Below are 24,020 nucleotides of genomic sequence, written 5' to 3'. Positions count from 1 at the left end.
CAGCATGGAGGTGTCCCCTACCTAGCAACTCTACAGGGACAAGTTTGAGACCTGCCTTGCAGTTCAAAGGAAATCAGGCCTGCTGTTTTTTCACATTCAAAATTCAGGACTTGTCTGCACTGGTATACTATGGTGACTGAAGAATTAGCGAAATTATGACAATACAATACAAGAGAATGAAAGATGCACAGTTGAAATTAGAAAGGGTTGTTAGCCAAACTGGTTGGGTTTTTGGATGTTTTTTTTTTGTATGGGGGAGAGGGGTTGGTTTTGTGTTTTGACACTTTGGTTAACACCTATTTAACCCAATAACTAATTTAATATGTGAGAGTTCACAGTAAGCATCCTGAGACCCCCAAGTGATTCTCCAGCTAAACCAGTGAAGGCAAAAAGTAAAAAATACAGTGGTTATAAATGGTCACAAAACATCATAAAAAAGAATAAAATATTTAAATCCTTTGCAGATCCCTTTTAGCAACTCCCTTCTCTCCTTGATCTTTGTATGCTTCATATAATTCCTGAAGAATGAGCTGAAGAAGAGCTATGTGGGGTTCAAGAGCTTGTCTCTTTCACCAACAGAAGTTGCTCCAAATAACAAATATTATCTCACCCAGCTTGTCTCTCTCATATAATTCTACACAGTTCGCATCTTTTCTATAGATGTAATTCAGCCACACTATACACACCTAGCTTTTTTTTAATCTCTCCTTGAAAGTGACTCTCTCCAAGCACATAATCATTTGGCCAAGTGAGATTCCATCTGCAGACCACTGGCTATGTTATTTCTCAGGATACCAAACCCCACTTTCCTGATCTATAATGGAAGAAAGCCAATGTCTACCTTGTCTGCCATGATCATGGAGGAGCCTCCGTGGATGCCAAGGATGGGCGTGAGAGTCTGGGCAGAAATGAAGTCCAGGATCTGAGCAATGGCTTCCTGGTCTGTGTCATCAGCAAACACCACACCTTGAACCTTCCGGTCTGACATGAGGTCGCAGATGCGGGTGATGATGCTCTTGGGATCTGTCTCATTCATGGCCACCAGTTCCACTCGGGGCACCACTGAGAGGTGGTGGAAGTCATCTTTCTCGTGGGCGTCCTTGATGGCCACTTCGTCTGAGGTCCCCACCAGGATGACAGCAACGCCGATACTGGGGTGGCTCTTCTGGGCACGGGCCCCACCACCCGTCGTTGCTAGGACTGCCAGCACCAGCCAAAACTTTGGAGAATAACACTCCGCCCTGGGCCTCATCTTCAGCTCTTACACTCCCTGAGAAGAAAAGAGAGAGAGAGAGAGAGAGAGAAAAGGAAGAGATTAAATGAGAAGTCAGTATAGCACTCAGCCTCTAATGTATGTCATTGGTGCATCTAGTCCATTAAACCAGTCTTTCTCATTGGGGCTACACAGAGGTCTTCCAGGGGGTACCATCAACTCATCTAGATATTTGCCTAATTTTACAACAGGCTACACAAAAAGCACTAGCAAAGTCAGTATAAACTAAAATTTCATACAGACAATAACGTGTTTATACTGCTTTGTATACTATACACTGAAATGTAAGTACAAAATTTATATTCCAATTGATTTATTTTATAATTATATGGTAAAAAATGAGAAAGTCAGCAATTTTTCAGTAATAGTGTGCTGTGACACTTTTGTATTTTTTATCTGGTTTTGTAAGCAACTAGTTTTTAAATGAGGTGAAACTTGGGGTACACAAGACAAATCAGACTCCTGAAAGGGGTACAGTAGTCTGGAAAGGTTGACAAGCATTGCATTAGATCACCTCCTGTTGGATCAAACCGTTGGTCCATCTTGTCTGATATCCACTCCCTGAGCCTGATCCAAAGCCCAGTCAACAGGAGTCTCTCCGTTAACTTCAGATGGTTTTGAATCAGGCCATCTGAGAGCAACCTTTACTTGACAATTAAGAGGAGGGGAGGAAGTGGCGGGGAGGGAATTGGATGGCTTAAGGGACTGGCCAGAAAATACAAAGCACATTATCTCTAAGCCTGCATTTCATCTCAGGCCCAAGTCAACAGTGATTGAAAGTTGTTATCCTCTAATTGACGTCCAGTTACCTACATGAAATGAGCTGGAGATGTCAGTCCTATGTCTCAATGTGTGTCCCCAGCACAAAAGCAATTATCACATAGTTGGCACCAGTTTGCCCACATTTAGGTACTATAAGCAAAGAGTCAACGCCTACTTAGGTCATGGATTCAGAACTCCTTTCCTCAGCTCTCAGTATAATCCTTCCAGGTCAAGGCTGGGATGTATTGGCAGGGGCTGCCATGGCCCATAATCCACTTACCTTGGGGATAAATACAGGACTTCAATCTGTGAGACTGTCATTTGGGCCCCTTTCACCAATGCTAAATTCACTTATTTAAAAAAAAGGGGTTGAAGTGGGGCCAAATGTTGATAGTGCGCATGGCCAATTACAGATTGTTATAGTATGGGGGAGATTTTCCTTTCTACACCAGATGGTGACCCTCTTTGCTCTGAAGCACAAGAATAAATAAATCTCATACATTTTAATTTCTAGTGTATCCACAGATGTTACTATGATTCATAACCTGCAAATGTCTATTCTTTTTTTAAAAACCATGGAAGTTAGAAATGGAAGAGTCCTATTCCGTCATCAGTCCATCCCTATGCAGGACCGTTCCCTACAGTATAGTTTATAGGTTTTATCCAGTCTCTTTGTAATAATCCTTAGCATTTATTTACCACTTTACAAACCTTAACTAATTAATCCTCCCAGCACCTCTCTGAGGTAAATAGTATTATCATCACTTTACAGATCTGCAAACCACCACAGAGAGCTTTGTTCCAGACTAGCCTGTGGCCATAGAGGAAGTCAGGAGCAGCCAGAATTAGAATACAGGAGTTCCTGGTTCTCCGTTCCACGCTCAGACCAAACACCCACATCACTTTCTCAAGCAGTTGTATGTATTTCAGGTTATGGAAGACTGTTCTTCAACCCTATCAAGCTCATTAAGCTATTCACCTCAAGATTCCATTCTGCAATGGTTAAACAAACATGGCGTACACCAGGATGTCTTCTAAACTGCACCAGCTGCTCTCTTGCCCTGGTATTGTGAGAGAGCGTAAATAGGAGGATCCAACTGGACCTGTCTATACCATTCATTATTTTGCTTACCTCTATCAAAATCTCCTCCCCTCGCCAGTTACACAGATAGATATGCATAACAGCTGTAATGAGACTGGTAGGACCTTAGAGAACAACCCGCCCTCCTTTATATGTTCTGTTGTCCTAAACAGAGCCAGAGGCTAACAGGACAATATTGCTTGCATGGTCACCTAAAGGCCAGTTTTCTGCCCTGATATGGAGGAGACCTAAGTTCAGTTTCCTGGTCTCTCTTGCCCAGGGCAGGCGGAGAGCACACACACTGCATTAATATTACTAAATTAATAAACAGATAACAAATATTCACAGAGGGAACCAAATCCACTTAGAGGCTGAACAGACCAGGGGGAGGGATAGCTCAGTGGTTTGAGCATTGGCCTGCTCAAACCCAGGGTTGTGAGTTCAATCCTTGAGTGGGGCTATTTAGGGATCTGGGGCAAAAATTGGGGCTTGGCCCTGCTTTGAGCAGGGGGTTGGACTAGCTGACCTCCTGTGCATATGAAACATCGATCAGCTCCAGCCTTTTTACTGGATTCTCCTTCTGAGAACAAGCTCACAAGAAGGAGTGAGACACTTCAAGAGTTCAGCAAAATGAATAGCTAACTTCATTCCAGCAGGACTGTTATCCTCCAATTACAAGTTGCTAAATTAGATTCCTTCACAGTGAAACCTGGTCCTCACAACTGCAATGCTTTATTAACTTTAATGCACTCTATTCTCGCTCACTCGCCTTAATGTTATATTTGTTCTCTTTAAAATACGTCTCCTGTGATTTCTCTACTTATTTTCACACATTATAATGCACTTGGTTATGCAATGGCTAGTTGTGATGCCCAGAGAATAGAATCTGGTTTTACAGCACACCCCTTTCATACTGATTATTTTGAAATGCTTTACAAAGCACTGAGATGGAGACTAGCAATGCAGGAGGTAGGCAGACAAACATGGCAGCTGTTCTGTATTTGCACTCAGACTTGTTTTCTTGAAGGAGGAAATGTTGGGCAACACACCACAGTTACCTTCATTTTTCTTCCCATCAAAGCCATGGAATCTTTCATTTCTTCCTGGATCAGATGGGCAGAAAGGAACTCAGCAATTTACAGGTTACTCCAGAGAGGTTTTAGGACTGATAATCCCACAAGCCTCAAAATGGACAAGAAAGCCAGGAATCCCTGCTCTTTCAATGGGATAAGTCATTTGCTTCTTTCCCTAGTAGAGAAATTAAGAAATTAGACCCTACAATCACAATTATGTACTTCATCACAGTTTCTGAAATGTATTATCCACCCCACCCCACCCCCGCAAGGCCTGCATAGCCGGGTTCGTGGTGCTAAGCTTTGCGGGTCAGTGACTGCAAAAAGTGTTCCTAAACATTTGCTCAGATTCTAAGGCCTAGTCTACACTAGGAAATTAGGTCACTATAACTACATTGCTCAGGGGTGTGAAAAATCCACACCCCAAACAATGCAGTTAAACTGACCTAACCAGCAGTATAGACAGCACTACGTCAACAGAAGAATACTCATCTCAACCTAGCTACCACCTCTCGGGGAGGTGGATTACTTGTGCTGATGGGAGAAATCCTCCCATTGGCATAGATAGTGTCTTCATAACAAAAAGTTGTGTCACTGCAGCTTTTTAAGTGTAGACAAGCCCTAACGCGATTGGTTTGCCTGGGTTTGTAACCTTTATTATCCACTTCTCGTGTGAATAGGTTTTATTTACACAAATGTTCAGGTAATGGCTGCTACTCCTGCTACCTCTGTTCACATATGACAAAGGGTATTTGCGCCAGAACAAGAATATTCCTTGCTCATTGTTTTTAAACAAAAAAAAATGAATAAAGTTTCAATCATCCAATCACGGAGCAGAAGCAAAGGGAGCAGTTTACAGAAACCCCCACTGGCTGAAAGTTGTTCATATAAACTATTCACTGAATATGTGCAAATAACAAATATCTGTGCAGAAATCAGGATAGGCTCACTAGCATAAAAAGGGCTACATTGGTTAAATAATTTATTCACAATAATACCAGGTTTAGCATCCAAGGTGTTTATCTTCAGAGGTGGAGGTTAATGCAAAATATCATTGGTATATTGTATAAAAGTTCTTTAAAATGGCTTTTCTGTAAATTATGTGGCATATTCAGGATACACAAATGTGCTCTGTGTGGGGTTTGGACGTCGTTTAGGATGGCAAACATAATCCAGGTTTTGCCACTCCTGAGCAATGTAGCCATCCCAAGCTCAAGCTTGGCCAATAAAACATTTTAGAGAGAGAGAGAGAATATACCACAGTGTGGTGAGCTAAAATGGTTTTACAGCCTATAATCTGACTTCACCCACCATTAAAATGCAGCCACCCCTTTTCTTGAAATGTGCTATCTAGTCAGCATGGCAGAGCAATGTTACACAACAATTGTTAGGACAGGAAGGGAAGAACAACTTCTCTAGTTGAAACTGCAAAGGGAATTTAAGTAGGCAGAAAGTCATTACTCAGGTTGGAATTCAGCCAGGACACAAGAGCTAATACACTTAAAAATGCCATGGGATCTTCACTTTACACTGTTTTTTTATACAGATTACATCTGAGACAAATATTAATAGAAAATTATATGGAGGTGTGGACAAAGTACAGCTCAGTGATTGCAGATACTTCTATACAATATTTCGAAATACGTCAAGTACACAAAACAGCTTATCCTTCATCTAACAAATGTAACTATGAATAGGCTGTCATTAGAACAGTACACAAGGTAACTAGCTAATCTTGTAGGCTGGAAAACAGTTACCCAGATGGAACTGAGGACAGAGTGAGGCCTGCTAACTGGAATTCCGTTAGCCATTCTTGTTGGTAACGTAGGGGGAGCTATACAGTCCAGCTCATTTCCCCATAGCTGTGTCAGCTGCTGAGGCAGCAACAGGCAAAAGGGGAACTCCAATGAGCTCTACCCACCCCCCAGCCAGAGGCAGCAGCAGGAAGGGAAGTCCCAACATCCCCTTGCTTCATCCAGAGAGAGACACAGGAGGAAAAACCGTGGAGACCTCTCTCCGGGCTAGGAGGAAGATTCTTACTGGTGCAGGAAGCCTCCCCTGCTCTGCACACATAGCTGAGTGCACAGTGCTTGCTATCAGGATACCATCTTAGGGGGAACCTTGCTAGGAAATTAGTTCATTGCTGACTCAGGAAGAAGCACATCACCTATTCAACTGCCAACATCACTTCCTACAGCACCTCAGAAGTATTGCATCCAAATGCTTTCTAGGCCCTTCCCTGCTTAGCCTGTGAGATGGGGTGGGATCTGAGTTACCCAGGAAAGAATTTTCTGTAGTATCTGGCAGGTGAATCTTGCCCATATGCTCAGGGTTTAGCTGATCGCCATATTTGGGGTCAGGAAGGAATTTTCCTCCAGGGCAGATTGGAAGAGGCCCTGGAGGTTTTTCGCCTTCTACTGTAGCATGGGGCATGGATCACTTGCTGGAGGATTCTCTGCTCCTTGAAGTCTTTAAACCACGATTTGAGGACTTCAATAGCTCAGACATAAGTGAGAGGTTTTTCGCAGGAGTGGGTGGGTGAAATTCTATGGCCTACGTTGTGCAGGAGGTCAGACTAGATGATCATAATGGTCCCTTCTGACCTTAGTATCTATGAATCTATGATTGAGGTCACAGTCCCAGGTAGCATGTCTTCAAATTCCATATTCCTAATCATAACCCTAATTCCATTGCTAACCTCACTTCTGAATCAAATCTAGCCCTGACCCATCCCTAATCATAAGCCTGATTTTGGTGCTAACCATAACCTAATGCCCCACTACAGTGTTTTCCAAACTTGGGACGCCACTTGTTCAGGAAAAGCCCCTGGTGGGCCGGGCTGGTTTATTTACCTGCCGCGTCCGCAGGTTCAGCCGATCGCGGCTCCCACTGGCCGCGGTTCACCGCTGCAGGCCAATGGGGGCTGCGGGAAGTGTTGGCCAGTACGTCCCTCAGCCCGTGCCACTTCCTGCAGCCCCATTGGCCTACAGCGGTGAACCGCGGCCAGTGGGAGCCGCAATCAGCCGAACCTGCAGACACAGCAGGTAAACAAACCGGCCCGGCCTGCCAGGGGCTTTCCAAGCCAACAAGCGGCGTCCCAAGTTTGGGAAACACTGCCCTACTACAACACTAACTATAGTCACCCTCCTGAGCACTATGCTAAGCATAAACTTAACTCTAATATTAACCCTTTGCTAATCCTGAATATAACCTTAACTGAACCATGCTTAACTTCTTAACTTAGTCTGTACTATGGCAGACAATGAATACAAAGACAACACTCATGCTTCAGGGCATAAGCAGATCACCAGTGGGATCAGGAAGAAATTCACCTCACCACTGGTATAGTACAGTACAGTTAGATGCATTATAGGTGTTTACACCCGCCTCTGAAGTATCTGGCATTACATATAACAGGTGAGAGGATGCTGGATTAGCTGGGCCATTGGTTTGTTCAAATAGGGTAAAAGGTGGGATACCATACTAGACAAGCCACTGAGCTGTTTTGGAAAGGGAACTCCTATATTCTTACACCAAAGAAGAGTTTTATTTCTATGTTTACATGGTGGAGAAAAATACTTCAGTATATTTAATCTTTTACACTAGCTGTTCCCTAAATGAACTGTGAGAGTGGAGGAGAACTCTGGGAAGGAAGGGGTGGGACTAATGGGAGCCTTATCTCAACACACTAACTTGTCAGTTCTGAGAACTGAAGTTCAGATCTGGTTTAAGTCATATGTCATGTTAGGTGGCTTTAAGCAGACACCCAGGATTGAAATAGTAGGGGGATGCAAGTCAGGATTGTGATCCATTCGCAAAGTTGTGTGACAGTCCTGTGACCAAAGAATCCCTTAATACCAACTGACAATGGGGTTACAGGAATGTCTTGATTCTGGTATGTACATTCTGGTTCAATAAAGAATGTCATGTGAGGACTTAAATGAAAGCCAGGGTAACACTTGTTACTAATATTGTTGTGAAATGTATGTAGAGATACAATGTAATACTCCTGGGGAGACTCTGCACATGCAGAATTCATGTCCCCTGCAGATTTTTTTTTCCCTGCAGAAAATACATTATGCTGGATGCAGTTACATCTTTTGCCCCCAAGGGGCTGGTTTGGCACCAGAAGAGAGGGCAGCCAGTTCAGGGGCTGGAGCAGCCAGCTGTGGATAGGGAGGGGGCAGAGACTGCATTCCTCACAGCACCCTACCCACAGGGCCAGGTGAGGAGGCAGAGGATGGTGGGGGGACAGAGCAGGGCACACAGGGCTGCTGGGGGGTCACACAGATGGGTTCGAAGGGCTAGGGGGGGACAGACTGGGATGGGGGCACAGGAGCTAGTGGGATAACAGCATTGAGCCAGGGGCTGAATGGGAGGGGAGTGCAGGCCACATGGGGACAGGGGCAGATGGGCCTGACTGCATGGGAGAGGCTAGAGGTCAGTCACGATCTGCATGGGGGAGGCTCCCCAACTCCCTAAAAATCCCTCCCCCCCAAAAAAACTGTTCCATACTTCTCCCACCCACACCCAACAAACGTCCTGGTTCACTCCCAGGCTCCTTCCCAGCTATTACGTTCCTCTCCCTCAGCTGCTCCATTACCCCTGACTCCCCCAAGCCTTTCCACTGCTTCTGAGGGGTGCAAGAAATACAGCTCTGTGTTGTAATTTAAATGAATTATTACTCACAGTTCTGTGTTAATATGCCTAATAAGGAATCTATTTGTCAGAAACATTTCCTGAATCTTTTTTGTTATCTGTATTGTTACAGACATACTTGCTGAGAGGTATTTTGAAATAAATTACCAACATAATGGAAAATGGCAAGATTATATTGTGTTATTTTTGACAATAAAATATGCAGTATTTTGCAGAATTCTAAAATGTTGTGTAGCAAATATTTAATTTTTTGGTGCAAAATTTTTAATTTTTTGGCACAAAATTCCCCCAGAAGTAATGTAAGGAGTTATGTGTGTATGATGAAAATGCATTCTCAGATTCTGTATCAAGGTATGAATGACCTGCTGAGGGGGAAAAACGAGTCCTGTCAGACCAGATGTTAATTCACCTATCTCTGTCAAGATGTAAATTAATCATTGTAAGGTAACACAGTGGACACAATTTACATACAAAGCCAAAGAAGAGATGTGAAGTCAACAGTGAAGTAGCACACAGGAAAAATAAGCCACAGGTGGTTACCCTATATCTGAGAACAGACAAGGAACTTTTGGGGAGAGTATAAATAGAAGGCAAACACCCCCCCCCCATCCTGCATCTAGGAAGTAAATGGGCAGTGTATTTACATTCATGAAAACGGGATCTCAACCAACCTTGGTTGAAATTGTTGCACAAGAAACTTCTTTAGACAGGAAGTTAACCTGTTAATTAACATTCGTCTCTAGAAAGTATGTTATGATTTTGTTTTATATGGAGCCTTTTGTTTCCAATATCCTGACTTACTATCACTTGAACCTTTGGTAATATATAGAGAAAACAAAAATAAGTTTATTGAAATGCTATTATGTTAAGCAAAGTGCTGGATCAGAGCTGAATCTTACAAGCTGCTGTGTATATTGTTCCTTTCGGGACAGAACAGCATACCTGATATTTCATAGAGTAGCCAGTGACAGGGGCTGGACATTACAGGGGGACACTTGAAAGGGGATTGTGGATTGGGGTGCACCTGTTGTTAACCTGCAAGGCACAGTAAGGGCTAGCATAGCCCAGAGAAGAGTACTTGGGTGGCTAGAAGACTGGCGGTGTCAGGGAGCTGGCACCTAGCTAAGCACAGGCAAGACTCCCTCATGCTGGAGGAAGGGGGTGACAAGATAATTTTCAGCCTGAAGTACCCTGACAACTGTCACAGGCCCAAACCCAGAGTAGCAAGAGGTGTAGGTCAGGATTAGCAGGACAGCGTGGGTTCCAGTTCTGGCCATGCTGTGGGTAAGGACTGAAATAGCAGGGTTACTATCAGGAGATCTCTGCTCAGATGCTTTCTCCCCCTCTGTCAGAAAGGGCGGGGGGCGGGGGGAGGGATTGATGCTGGGTCTCCTACATTCCAAATGAGCGCTGTAACCACTGAACTAAGAGATATAAAGCGGGCAACACCTCCTCCTCCTTCTCCTCCAGCTGCTTTGTGTGTAGCAAGGCAGACACCTAACTGATTCTTAGAAGAAAAGCCATAGGCCCCTAAGCTGCCAGATTCCAGGAGAGGGGTTCCCAGCAATGGACTGCTAGCCCAAACTTAGGTACCTCTCTCTGCGAGAGAGGCAGGGCTTAGGAAACACCCCTCTCGTCTGCATCGCCCTTTGGCTAGTTAAGATGGTTCTCTGCCTAACATGTTGATTTTGTGGATGACGTTTGTAGGCACTTCCCTTCCACATTCATTGTGTAGGGAGCCTGGGCCTCTAAATCGGCTTTGTGGATCGCAGTGTTGTTCCAGTGATTTTCTAGGTGCCTAGAAGTTTGGGACGGTGATGCTGAGCATTGCAATATCTAAGTCTCTCCATAGAGCTGGGCTTCTGTGCTTTTTGTCAGGCTGACCCCGCTGCCTGGAACATCCTTCCATACCCCTGTACCACACATCTCTCTTCACACCTCCTTTAAATCTCTCCTCTGCTCTCTTTATTCACCCAGCCCCTGCTTTGCAGACCTCCACCCCAGACTTCACTCTCGGCACTGCCCTGGACATTTGTAAGTATTAAAAACCTGCACGCTGTATGTAACAAAAAGCACATCCCGTGCATTTTCACAGCTCAAGCCCTTGTCCTCCCCTATCCTGGCCCCAACTCCTTTGTTCACTGTCATCCCTTATGCTGTTATTATTAATTATTTTTATTACAGTAGTGCCCAGTAGCCTCAATCGGAATTAGAACCCCATTGTGCTGGGCACTTTCCAAGCAAGGATGAAGAGACAGTCCCAGCCCCAGAAAGTGCTGTGTTTCATTTAGATAATAAGCTATTCAGAGCAAGCCCTGGACATTTATTATTTGTTTGTACACTTTGGATGTTGATAAATGAAATTAATAATGATAAAGAGTAATATTAATACATTCAGAAAGTGAAGGCCCAGAGGCTACTGATATCTGAGGGTGAATAAACAAACCTGCCACCCCGTGATTTGTGCAAGATCCATTCAGGACAGGAATGAAAATAATTCACTCTGGAAAGTCCGAAGGGAGAAAATTGCTGCAATTTAGATTATTTTAACCATATTTGAAACCCAGTTACATTCTGACCGTGTTACACAAATTTCTCTCTGCAATAATAATAAAACATTTCTACATGTCCTATGAGTTTAGTTCTTCTCTTCCCCTCCATCACTCTTTCTTTCTCAGTCTTTTTCCCACCAATTAATTTTTCTAACATTCAACTTTTCTGAATTTCCCCTCTCTATTTCTCTCCCCCAAGTCTGGCTTTCTCTTTAGCTTTCAGTTTTGTTTCCCTTAGTATTTTCTCTTTTATTGTGGAATGTATTATGGACCTGAGCCAAAGCCCACTGAGGTCAACTGGAGTCTTTTCACTAACTTAAATTATTTTTGATTTGGGCCCTATAGTCACTTTTTTGTTCCTTTTCTTTCAGCCATTTCCTTCCCCATTAAGTTACATACAGCCTTGAGCCACAAAGTTTGGATCCAGATCCAAATGTCCTCATAGTCTGAAGGAGGTCCAGAGCCATCTGTAGTAAACAGCGTTCCCTTCTCCCCCATCTTTAAAGGCCATACTGCCTGTGACCTTTGGACAGGTGTGTAGTGTGAGGGTGGGAAGAGTGCCAGGAGCATTTTCATGCCCTGCTGAGAAGATCTCCCATGGTGAACCCCATGTGGGGACTTCTGTTTCACACACAGTCTCATATTGATAGTAGACCATTGTAACAGCCAAATCTACCTCTCCTCTCCCCAAATATATATATTTTGTGCATAGGTAAATGGATGCTATCTGATCTGGCTACAGTATCTATGGTTCTGGAGAGACCAGCACTGTATACTTCATCGCAATTAGAAATGAAAATTCTCTATTTAATGATCCTGACCTCCTTCTGGCCCTTTCAGAATTGTTCTATGCCAAATATTCTTCAGCAAGCTGTACAGTTTGGAATGACTCAAGCAATGGGGTTTCTACCATTTGGAGACAGTTCCACAGTCTAGCAGAGATCACTCTTAGGAAATGTTTCCTGACATTCAGCCTTTGCTCAGTGTTATCCAGTGACTTTAATTATACCCCTGTGGTCCAGCCTAAATAATTCCTCCCTCTGCTCCTTGCTGTTTCCACCCTTACAGTATTTGTAGGTGGTTAATCAGATCACCTCCTTAGTCATCATCTGGTCACAGTATGTGCTTAGTTCTTTGAATCGTTCCTTTGGCCCATCGCAGGACAAACCAGAGACAGTCAAGGTAAGAACCAAACTACTGAGAGTGGGGGTATTGGTGACTTTGTTCTACGAGCTGGCACATGTAAGCTGAGCTGCCAGAGTGAGCTTAACACACACATATGCCATTACGTGAGACAGCAGGTCAGTATGGCACTGGCCAGTGCCAACATGTAAATGCCAAGACACAGAGGCTTGGCAGAGTCTTCAGTTCTGACCTGCAGAGCCAGACTGGAGCCCTCACTATGTGCCAGGATCTATCCTGTTGGACAGATTTGCAGCTATGAGACAGCTCCTCATTGCCAAAGAGATTGAATGATCCTCCCCACCTGGAGGGCTCAGTTACAGCAGCTGTCACTCCATGTATGTGCCATTTGAAACAAGGTGTTCAGAGCTCGCAAGATGGAAATGGGTTTTCATACACTGATTCCTGGATCTCCCAAACCGCAGAAGTCAGACCCTCATCCTCCGCCAATCTCAGAGTGGAAATCAGATTTAGGGCTAGATGCTCTGAGCCAACTGAGCAATTGTGTGCATGTGTGAACACTCTCGATAGGCTTGAACCTGGGTTACGTCAATTTAGCTTAATGAAGAGGAAAAACAATGTAAGCCAGGTTTAACACAATGCAAGAGTGTCAGCACGCATAATTACACCAGTCTGCTAACCAGTGTAACATCACACCTTTACTTAAACTGGTGCAATTTCTGTGTGGAGTCCAGGCCTCACTCTTTCAGTTTTCATTCCACACAGATAAATAATGTGTCAGCTGAAGAACATTTATATAAAGAAACTCATCTTCTTAAAAAAAGTATTTACATTCTGGTTTTAGCCCTAATCAAAGACACAATTTGAACCAAACTGAAAGTTAATCTGAAATTTTCAAAGTGACCTTTGGGATTTAGACACACCATTTCAATTAATAGCAATGGGGGCTGTGCATCTAAATCCCTTAGGTGGCATTGAATACCTCTGACCAAGTGTTTCTCTTTGTATTTTCCATCCACGTTTGTTTTCCCGTATTGAGTGAAGTTTTTTGATGTAGTCTTTGCCCATTCTGCTCTTTCTGTGCTTTGGTAGATTGTTGTAAGTTTATGAAAAAATAAACTAAATGTCCTTATAAAAAAAAGTTAGAGATTGGAAGGAATGTCCCCAGTCACTGAATCTCTCCCACTCTGTACCTAGTACTTCTTCATTCCCTGCACAATGCCCCTGAGGGGGAATATAGAGAAGTCAATCTTCAGGTAGCATTATTTTCTCTAGTCACTTGGAGAACCAGCTGTCATCAGTCACCACAGTGCTGAAATCCCAAGGGCTGATGTAGAAAAAGCCACATAAAGGGACACTGCCAAGCTATATAGACCCAAAATATACATCTTGTAAAAGAAAAAGAAAAAAGGGTTCATAGAATATAATATGAACAGGAAAGTTTTTGTAATTTTTTTTTAATGGAAACAGTCAGAATGTTGCCCCCCATGCAGCGTTGTGAACCCAGAAAGGAACCAACCCCTGGGAAGGGTCCTCAGGGGAAGAGGTTATTTGCCTATACCCCCTTCAACGACAGCAGGCAATGGAAAAGTCTCTGCACTAAGGCTGCTGCCTGTGACCCCAGTTCAGAAAAGCACTTAAGCACACACTTAACCTTAAGCATTTACTTCAGTGGGTCTTAGCCATGTGCTTCAAGGTTGTGGAATCTCTGTTACCAGAGGGTTTTAAGAACAGGTTAGACAAACACTTGTCAGAGATGATCTAGGTATATTTATGATTCTAAGATAAGCACATGCTTAGGTGCTTTGATGAATAACGGATGGACCACTGAATCCCAGCCTGCATGAACAGTCCTTGCCCAGTGTGTGTGTCAGAGATATCAAGGAAGGATGTTACAGATGGCAGGCACTGTAAAGGAGAAGGTTCTTGTGCCAGCAGTGCCAAGACTGTGGGGAAGCACAAAGAAACAGCAAAGTAGCAGAAGTGGGAAGGGAAATACCGAGAGGTCAAGTCCATGAGATAGGCCAGGGCAGAGCCATTGACTTCTGTTCAAACAAGGGGACAAGATTAAAGTAGGGGCAAAATATTCAAGAGTGCCCATGTGACCTGGGAATCTACATCCCACTGAAAGTCACTGGGACTTAGGCACCTAAGGGTATGTCTACAGTGCAATTAAAAACCCATGGCTCGCCCATGCCAGCTATTTCAGGCTCCCATGGCTTGGGCTGTCAGGCTGTGTAGTTGCAGTGTAGACTTCCTGATTTGGTTCTGCAGCCTGAGCTCTGGATCTCAAACTGATTTCTATAGACAAGGCAGCAGACAGCAGCATTTTACACATACTGGAGTCCAAAGCAATGTGGCTCAGACGGATCATTTGGGAAGGGTGGATGACTATTCAGCAGAGGCTTGCCGTCAGTACCCTACTTTAAAATTGCCTGCCCTTGTCAACAACGGCCCTTTTTCCTTTCCTTGTCCCTGTTTCACTTCACTCTGATCTCTCGTAAAGTACGCCTTTGAATTATTACTGTCATTGCTTTAAGAACAAAAAACAAGCTGCCCAATAGTGACTAGTGATTGGGGGAGGCCAATCTGAGATGCCTTACAGGGGGCTGATTGAAGATGCCTCAAGTTGGGCACCCTAAGAACAGAAGCATCCAAATCCCTCATCCCTTTGGAAAACCTTGGCTCTTCTGATAAATATCAAAGCCATGGGAGATACTAATGCAGAAGGGGGTGGGGGGGTTGTAAATAAAAAAATCATAAAATAAAATAAAAAAAATTCCCAGATACTATACACTAGAGTCCCACTCCATCTCCCACTAAAGTTAATAGAGTCTTCCCTTGACTACCCTGGGATTTGGATCAGCCCTAGATTGGAAGGAATTAGGAAAAGGAAGCTCAGAGAACAGGGGCTTCTAGCTTCAGGAGCATCACTTATCCCTTCTCTCCCTCGCCCCTCTTCTCTCTGCTATTGTCTCTCTGTTTCTTCCTCTCCATCTCCCTTTCCCCCATTTGTCTCTCCCTCTGTCTCTCTTCCCTCCTTCTTTTGGTTCACTCTTGCCCACTGGCTTTTTCTTCTCCCTCTCGCAACTCTCCCCTTCCCTCTCTGCCCCCCCTCCCCCCAACCCAGTTTCTCTTTCAGTTTAATGACCAGTAAGGAGTCAGTCATCAAGCCATTGGATTCAATATGTTTTCACAGTACATTAGTGCTGTGCACCAGACCATGCTGTGCCTGTGATTGTACGACAAGTCAGGGCCAATTCATCTTACTGAGACTTTCCATCGGTGACGGCCAGAAAGCTTTGCCAGCTTTAGGAACAAGGCACGGCATCTCCTGACCTCTCACACGGCTCAGCACTAGATCATATTCATTAGCAGTAGAGATGGAGACTTAAGACACGCACAGCCAGTTGTGACCAGCTTTAGTCATTGGCTACAAACGCTTCAAAGGCAACAATGGAAGGAGCCAACCTGGCTCAAAATGATGGGCCAGATTTGGCTGTGCTTAATGCCACCTTCATCCGTTTTCACCAGACTTTCTCACACTCTCCTTTCCCCACAGCAAAACTGACAAACTCAGTCACCGCCTCCACTTCAATCATCTTCCCCAGCAATTTACCGAGCGGCTCCTTCCCTTCCAACACATACGAAGATGTGCAACCACATCAGCTCTTTCCCTCAGGCTCTGCCCCTGGCGTCCCCACTCAATACAGTTCAAACTTCTTGGGCCTGATTCCCATTTACACCATGGCCGCTTTACTTTGTGTTAGCAGCATAAGAGCCTTAAAAGTAAGAGTAAAAGAGAACAAATAAAAGTAAAAATAAATACTATTTACTCCCATTTTAAGGGGCTTTTACACTGCCAGAACAGTGTAAAGGGAACCTTAGTGTAGATGAGAATCATGAGCCTTGTTTTCAAAGCCCTCCAGAACGTGCCTCAGCCTGCCACATGGCCTTCTCTCTCCTTGGTGACCAGGTGTCCAGCTTTTGACCGGAACACCTGATCGAAAAGGGATCCTGGCGGCTCCAGTCAGCACTGTTGACCGGGCCATTGACTTTCCAGTTGATGACGGTGCCACACAGTGGGGCTGGCAGGCTCACCATGCAGCTCCCGGGAAGCAGTTGGCATGTCCATCTCCTAGGCTTAGGGCCAGGTGACAAGAGGGGTCCACGTGCCGGCCCAGCCTCCACCCACAGGTGCAGCTCCCATTGGCCAGGCAGAGCAGGGGATGAACTAGTGGCTGTTGGGGGTTGTGGCATGCACCTCTCCCGCTGCTGCTGGCCCTCTTCTCCTCCTCATGCTCTTCCTGCGGCTGGGCTTGTGCGGCAGCACGTGTCCTGTGGCGGACCGCAGTCTGTTGCCCCATCACCGTCACCCAGGAATTTGAGATATGTATCCTCGTCTCTAAGTGCTGGGAATGGGGCTGCAACCCCATACCCCTCACTGCATCCCTCCCTGTCCCAACCCCCCCGAACCTCATCCCCCTCACTGCATCCCTCCCTATCCCAACTCCCCCATACCTCCAACCCCCTCACTGCATCCCTCCCCGTCCCATCCTGCCCTGTCTCCCACACCTACCCATCCCAGTCCTGTACCACTTACAGTGCTCTCCCACTCATCCTCTCCACCTCCCAGACCCACCAGTCCCCTGTCCCTCACCCCCCACAGCCCTGCACCCCATTCACCTCCATACACTGCTGCACTCCCATTATGTCCCTATACACCCCTGTGCCCCCCACATCCTCATGCACCTGTAGCCTTCTGCTTCCTCCTGCATCCCCATCCACCCCACATACCCCCCCACCTTCTCTCTCCTTCACTGCCCCCTTACACCCCGACCCTGCTCTTGTCCTCTTTCCCTCCCAGTCCTCTCTTGTCCACGCCCCCTCCCCCCCCAATCTATTTCCCTCCAGCCCACTCTCCTCCCTTCCTGGCTGGGTGTCTCTGTGTAGGCAAGTGTGTGCATGCATGCATTGTATGCGTGTAAGAGACTGTGTCTTTGTGTAGGGAGGTGCATGTGTGTATACCTGTGTGAATAAAATTTGCAGCCTAACTCTGATTTTTATTCCTTTTGCTGGCTTGCGCACAAAAAAATTGACGACATCAAATATATGTGTATTCATTTCATAACAAGTTTTTAAAAGAGACGGGAACTCTAAAAGAAACGTATTATTTCTTAAAAAGTGAATGTTGTTGATTAGTAATTGCAGAAGAGCCAAAGTATCAGACATTTCTCCCCACCTTTGTCTAGCTTTATTATAAACTTTGTTGCAGACTCTTTTTATGTTTATGTCCAGTACCTGCCACTCTGGAGCTCTGACCTTAGTTGGGGTCTCTAGGCACAAAACAACAATTATAATCATAAATAATGTGGAAGTATGTGTGTTAATGCATGCTAGATGTGTACACATGAATACATGTGTGTATCTGCATGTAGGTGTGGGAATCAGATGGATTTGTATTTGGGCTTCAGGAGTGTGCCTTTAATGGACCCATTGCAGCTGTGATAATGTGTGGCCCTAATTCTTCACATAAAATTACAATAACTTTAGTGAACAAAAAACATGGAGCTGGTTACAAAAAATGGGAAGAGGGGAGGGAAAGAATCATGAAAACCTTTGTGAAATTTCTTTTATTTTTTTTATTACCCTTTTTGACTATTTTGCTGCCAGCTCTAGCATCCTGTAACAATTAAAACTGAAATTAGCATAATACATCTGTCAAAACAATAAATATGCCTGTTTGGGCCTTGCATTGAAAATAAGCACGTGAGCAAGGGTGGGGGAGAGCAAGCAATGGAGGGAGGGGGGATGGAGTGAGCGGGGGACGGGACCTCAGGAAGGGGCGGGGCAAGGGTGTTTGGGTTTCTGGAATTAGAAAGTTGGCAACCCTAATCTCTCCCTTCTCCACTACCCGCAGCCACCACTTAGCTAACCTTGGCATCCTTTTTGTCTGTTCATTCTCTGCCTCAGTGACTCCTCATCCCATTTGAAATCTCGGCTGAATTACGAATTTTCCTTCCTACTTTCATTGTGTTGGCTTTGTGGTTTTGTTTTTAGTTTTGTTTTTTTAAATGCTTGAAAGCATTTTGAGTACAGTTTGGCTAGAAGGGACCATATCAAATGTAACCCCAACTTCAGCACCCAGAATTAGTGGATACTATTTGAAAGCCAAAGTGGTGCCCCTTCTGAGCATTTTCCAAATCTGTAAAAAAGAGATAAAACTGCACTGCTTCATAGATTTGGGAGGCTTAATCATTTATTGTTAGTGAAGCATTTTTTTGATCATCAGATTATAAAAGCTGTAGAAGTTCATGGTATATTATCTATTGTCTTCCATTGCACTTTCCCCAAGGCAATAATATTCTTCCTGTGAGATAACACCCAGTATTACACACAGTATCCTAGATAGGATCTAACAAGATCTTTTTTATATATAAAGTCTCCAGAGCAGTAAATCCTAGTTTAATTGGGGGTAGGGAGAAAGGTGTTGATTTAATTCCACAAATGGTTATTGGTTTCAAAGGAAAATCCCCTCATAACCAATACTGACACAGCCATACCTGTTTGGACTGTGATACTGTCATACCTCACAGGCTAAACAGTGTAATGACTGGTCTGTACTTGAATGGGAGACCACCAAAGAAACCCAAGGTGCTTCAAGGAGTGATGGCAATAGAGTAGTTAGTATTGAATCACTGCTCTGATGTGGTGTTAAGAGTTGCTCTGCTTCAAGGATTCCACGTTCTGATACCCTGGCCATAAAAGTCAGAGATCCAATTACAATTATTGTCAAGAAAAAGGTAATTTCCTCCCAGATTTCCCTTGCAGTTTCAATTAGAGATTATATTCACTTCCTGGACCAAATTATCATATAGCGTGTGTGTGTCCTGTTAAAAAGCTGGTATGTTCCCGTCCAGAAGTAGACACATTTTATACATACACACACTTCGGACCAGATCAGCAGCTGGTGTGGATGAACATAGCTCCATCTACTTCCATGAAGCTTTGTTGATTTACATAAGCTGAGGATCTGGCCCATGATATTTCAAGTGCTTTAGGACCCTGTGGAACAAAAAGTTCTATAAAAATTAAATTAATAGCATTGTTGTTGAATGTAAGGAATTTCTGTCAAGGCTGATCGGTCCCCACCCAAGGCAAACCGCACAATTTTCTGGTTTAAAACGTTTCCTGGCTAAAGAAAGATGCTTCAACCCTTTCAAAATGAGGGTTGAAGTGGAGCTACCACTACCATACCGTGAGTCTCCAAGAGTTTGGCGGTTCCATTTAGATAAGCAACCAAACCCTCTTGAGATTGCAAACCTGAAATCACGTGAGAATAGGATTTCCCTGTGATGTTTCCAGTGCTTCCCGCTTCCAATGGGACCACAAATGCAATGGTTTCCTGGCAGTGTGTCAGGCCTCCTAGGCTGAATGAACTGAAAAGCACAGAGGTAGACATTGTATAAACACATGGGAGGAAGGGAAATGAAATGTTTGACGCCTCAACCAAATATGAGTGCTTGAAGTTTGGAGAGAATGCTCAGGACTCTTTCTATTTCTGTCCAAATTGGATTGCTCCATTCTTATCTAGAAATCCAACTCTGCAGCCAGACACCAACCTTCCTCCCATGCCAGCATATAGCCCAGCGTGCTGGCTTGTTGCTCCTGCTCGCCAGGGTTATTGTTGAGGGGAAGGGAGCAACAACATCCAGCCAGAAGCTAAATTTTAACTAAGGGTGGTGCCAAAGTGGTTCCCCATCCATTGCATTGTCAGGTCTGTTCTTGTGAAGGGATAGGTGAGCACTGAGATACTAGTCCTGTCTTCTGAAATACTTTCATAATGTCCTCCTGTTAAAGTGGGAGTCCAGCTAGTGACAGGCTGCACTCTGCGGGCAGCTCCTGTCCTTATTTTCACATGGCAGTTCCTATCTTAGTGTTCTGAATAGCGAAAGATTACATTGCTATAAAATGTCTTCAGGGCCCTATAATGGAGTAGGGATGAGTGGGTGAAACAAGGCAGTTCAGATATATTAACCAGCCCTCCAACCTTTGCTCCCAAACATACGCCTGAACCACCCACTGACCCTTCAACATTTCCAGAGGCTCAGAACATTCCGTTTGCTTTTGTTTCATGGTATTTTTCATTTTCACAGCGGCTTCCCCTCTTCCCACTTCCAGCCTAGGGGCCTGATCCAAAGCCCAGTGAAGTCAATGGAAACACACTCACTGACTTCAGTGGAATATGGATCAGGCCCCAAATGCACTGAAATTATCACAATAATTATTATTATCATCATCAATTATTGCATGCTTTTCCAGCTCAACTGTAAGCAGGGAATTTTGAAGATCAACCAAAGTTATAGTTAGGTACAGACAGTCCTCTGCCCTCTACCTTACTCACACTACACCCCCTTTCTGGCCCAATGTCCTGAACACCTTCTCCATTGCTCTGAAGCACAAATTATGGGTCCCATTTTCAAGGGCATAGTTTTACACCCACAAGGAACTGCATAGAAAGAAACAGAGAACTATGTTTTTAAAATGTCCGTAAGAAGCCTGACTCCCCAATGCCCTGCACTCTGTGTAATCAATTACACCAGTGAAAAATGGGTGTAAAACATCACCCTGCTGATCTGGCAGCATTTCACCCCTACTTTGCATGGGTGTAAAGGGCTGCACAAGGTGCAGGGCAATAAGAAATCAGGCTCAGTGTCTATAAATATGGTACATATTTTGCTCTCTCACTCCTCATATGTAATCGGTCTAGGGAGGTGGGGGGTAGGGAGAAGCTAGAACAACAAGCCATGTGCCTGTCATTACCCTGATTCCTTTGCTTGTGTTTTGTATTCTGATCCCTCTCCTTTTGTCTGTATTTTACCTTCTTAGCTTGTAAGCTCTTTGAGGCAGAGACCCTCTTCCTATGTGTCTGAAGTACAATAGGGCCATAGTCTTAACAGAGGCCTGTGGGCACTGATCCTGTACATAAGAAACAGAATAATTACTGATATAATGAATTGATTCCTTCTCCCCTTCTTGAAAAGATCAAGGACTGAATCAGACAGCGGCTGACCTCCCTTCTGATCCTAGCAGCCGGGATGACACACGCTGGTAGCCTGTGTGTTGGGAAGCTTGCACCCATGCCTGCCCTGTGGAGAAAGAACTTCTCCAGGGCTGTCAGTCCTGTGGCTTCACCCCTGCTAAAATTCACTTTAAAAAAAATGGAAAAGGAGCAATAGCCTAAAGGTAGAAATGAAAAATTTCAGGTGGCAAGACATTACGGGGGAAAATGAGCAATTAGGCAGTGGCACAGACTCCCCAAGGGAGGTGCTTTAGAGCTAGTAACTGTAGGTAAAACATCTGCAGGGAAATAATCTGCCTGATGCAGGGGAATGGACTAGATGGGCCCAGAGGTCTTTTCCAGCCATATAAACCATGAAAAATGAACCAAACAACTTCACCCTTCACTAGTTATTACTCTTTACAAAACTCACTGCTGTTTGTCACTCCTCTCCTGGATCGTATCCGAGCTAGCTATACCTTCTGACTGCTGAGTTGCGTCTCTATTCTGATTGAATTCTTATGATTGCTCTGCTCAGCCCGGCCCCTGACCCCAGCCAAGGGGTTCAATGGCATCTGCCACAGAGTGAACAGAACAGCCTCCTCCAGTCTCTCTGGCAAGATGGCTCTGGTCTCCTCTCATTCCTCTGCTGTGAACTGCAGTGCCCTGCTCTTCATAAGAGGAAAGCAATCTACACACATTTCTCTGAGCTAGATCATTCCCTTCTATATGAGGCGGGGGAAGGTGTGCACCCCCTCCCATCAGTGATAACAATGTGGAGTTACTGTCGCCCTTGTGCATCCCCAAGAGCCACCCTCAGGTGCAGTAGCAGCTGTGGTGATGATGAATGGCAATCACCATACCAATAAAAGTACAGAGTGATAATAACGATGCATCACCAGATAGCTTGACAGTGCAGGGAGATGGCCACAGCAGCAAGATATGTCCTCCTACGCAACCAATCTAGGCATTGCTCAAGATAGAACAGACAGTGGAGGCATTGCAGGAGCAGCCAGGGCCAGGATGAAGGAGAAGGATGTGGGGCAATGGCCACTTAGAGCAACACAACAGTTGGGGTGAATGTGAGCAACTAGCACCATGTGTTTGCCCATGTGGAGTTATTAAGAGTACAAGCAAACCTTTTAACATGAAGACATGTCCACAGAGGAACACATCGTAGGTAGCTGGCATGGGAAAGGATGCACATCCCAAGTGAAGTGTGTAGAGGACACATTGCCTCTCTCCTGGAGATCAATGAACTGGCTGAGCTCGCCGGCCAAAACAACACAAAAATGCTGAAAGCCACAGACAAAAGGAGACCAGGCTGGGATAAAGCCCAAAAGAGGCACACCAGCAATGATGGGTGCCTAACACCAGCCATGAATAAAGCCTACAAACTCAAAGTACGTGGCATCCCCAACACAGCCATAGAATCTGAAAAAGGCAGCCTCTGCTTGTTGTGAATGTATCCGTGCTCCACTTTTCCCATGCGGGCCACTTTTCCATTCTACGTTTGAAGAATGCTCTTCTACAGTGTACTGGGGGAGGAGAGGAAGAGGGATGAGCAGCACTGGTTATTTTCCCCTTTGCCATGCACGTTTTTTCCCCCACGTGACACTCCCTTTCTAGTTGCCGCACATTCCGTGCATGGAGCACTCGCATGGAGATGCCCCCTTTTTTGTGTACATTGTGCTTTCTTTTCCTGTTCCAATTTAAAGCTGCACCTTTTCATGTTCCTGATCATGCCAATCAATTGCATAGATACTACTCACATTAAAGTTCATGGGAGCTGTGAACCCACGGCTAATGGGGTACTGGGCTGAGTAGTGCCGTTCTCTCTCTCTCCTTAAGAAGGTTTTAACCTTAAAGGGACAGACCTTTAGCTGCCCCCTCCATCACAGCAGAGCAGCTGGCATATCATGTGAAGAACAAGCTGAGCAGTGCCCAGGTAGAGGGGATGTGTGATGGAGAGAGAGAGGAATGAAAGGAGTTCAAGAGTTTTCTTGCCCTCTCCTCAGTGTGCATTGCCTGGACTGAGGGCTGCCCGCATGAAAAGCAAAGTGTCAGCATAGACATACAGTGCTTGTTTCTGGTTGTTTGTCCCCAGGAAGGCTGGAGTACTCATTAAGATGGAGCCAGTGCTGCCACTCCTCCATCACATGTTGACATCTACTCCAGGTGCAATTTACACAAACACACACTGGTGAATAATAATCAAGCTACACTGCTTGCCACTCACATGAAAAAGAGAGAGGGGAGAGGAGGAAGCAAAAGAAGAGCGAGATGGAATGAAAATGGGACAGACTAAAGGTGAAAGACAGAAAGGGACAAAGGAAAGAGGGGGGGAAGGGACAGATACAATGAAGAGATTTCAGCAAACATCTGGAAAGTAAATCTCCCAGCATTTAAAGCAAAT

The 24,020-nt window shown here is 44.8% G+C and overlaps 1 protein-coding gene across 1 annotated transcript in view; it reads right to left on the bottom strand.

Moving 5' to 3' along the window:
* Window positions 1-24,020, bottom strand: part of GRIN2B (glutamate ionotropic receptor NMDA type subunit 2B) — a 284,759-nt gene that overhangs the window by 231,663 nt on the left and 29,076 nt on the right. Inside the window, exons 3-4 of the mRNA XM_084647091.1 lie at window positions 4,175-4,364; window positions 842-1,270 (exon numbers count right to left, since the gene is read on the bottom strand). Coding sequence (XP_084503217.1) covers window positions 842-1,252 — 411 coding nt within the window. The 5' untranslated portion in view covers window positions 1,253-1,270; window positions 4,175-4,364. The remainder of the gene's footprint in view (window positions 1-841; window positions 1,271-4,174; window positions 4,365-24,020) is intronic.

The sequence above is a fragment of the Lepidochelys olivacea genome, assembly GCF_965140295.1.
Source record: "Lepidochelys olivacea isolate rLepOli2 genome assembly, chromosome: 1".
In the NCBI taxonomy this organism is placed as follows: Eukaryota; Metazoa; Chordata; order Testudines; family Cheloniidae; genus Lepidochelys; species Lepidochelys olivacea.
This window is presented reverse-complemented; position numbering and strand designations above follow the sequence as displayed.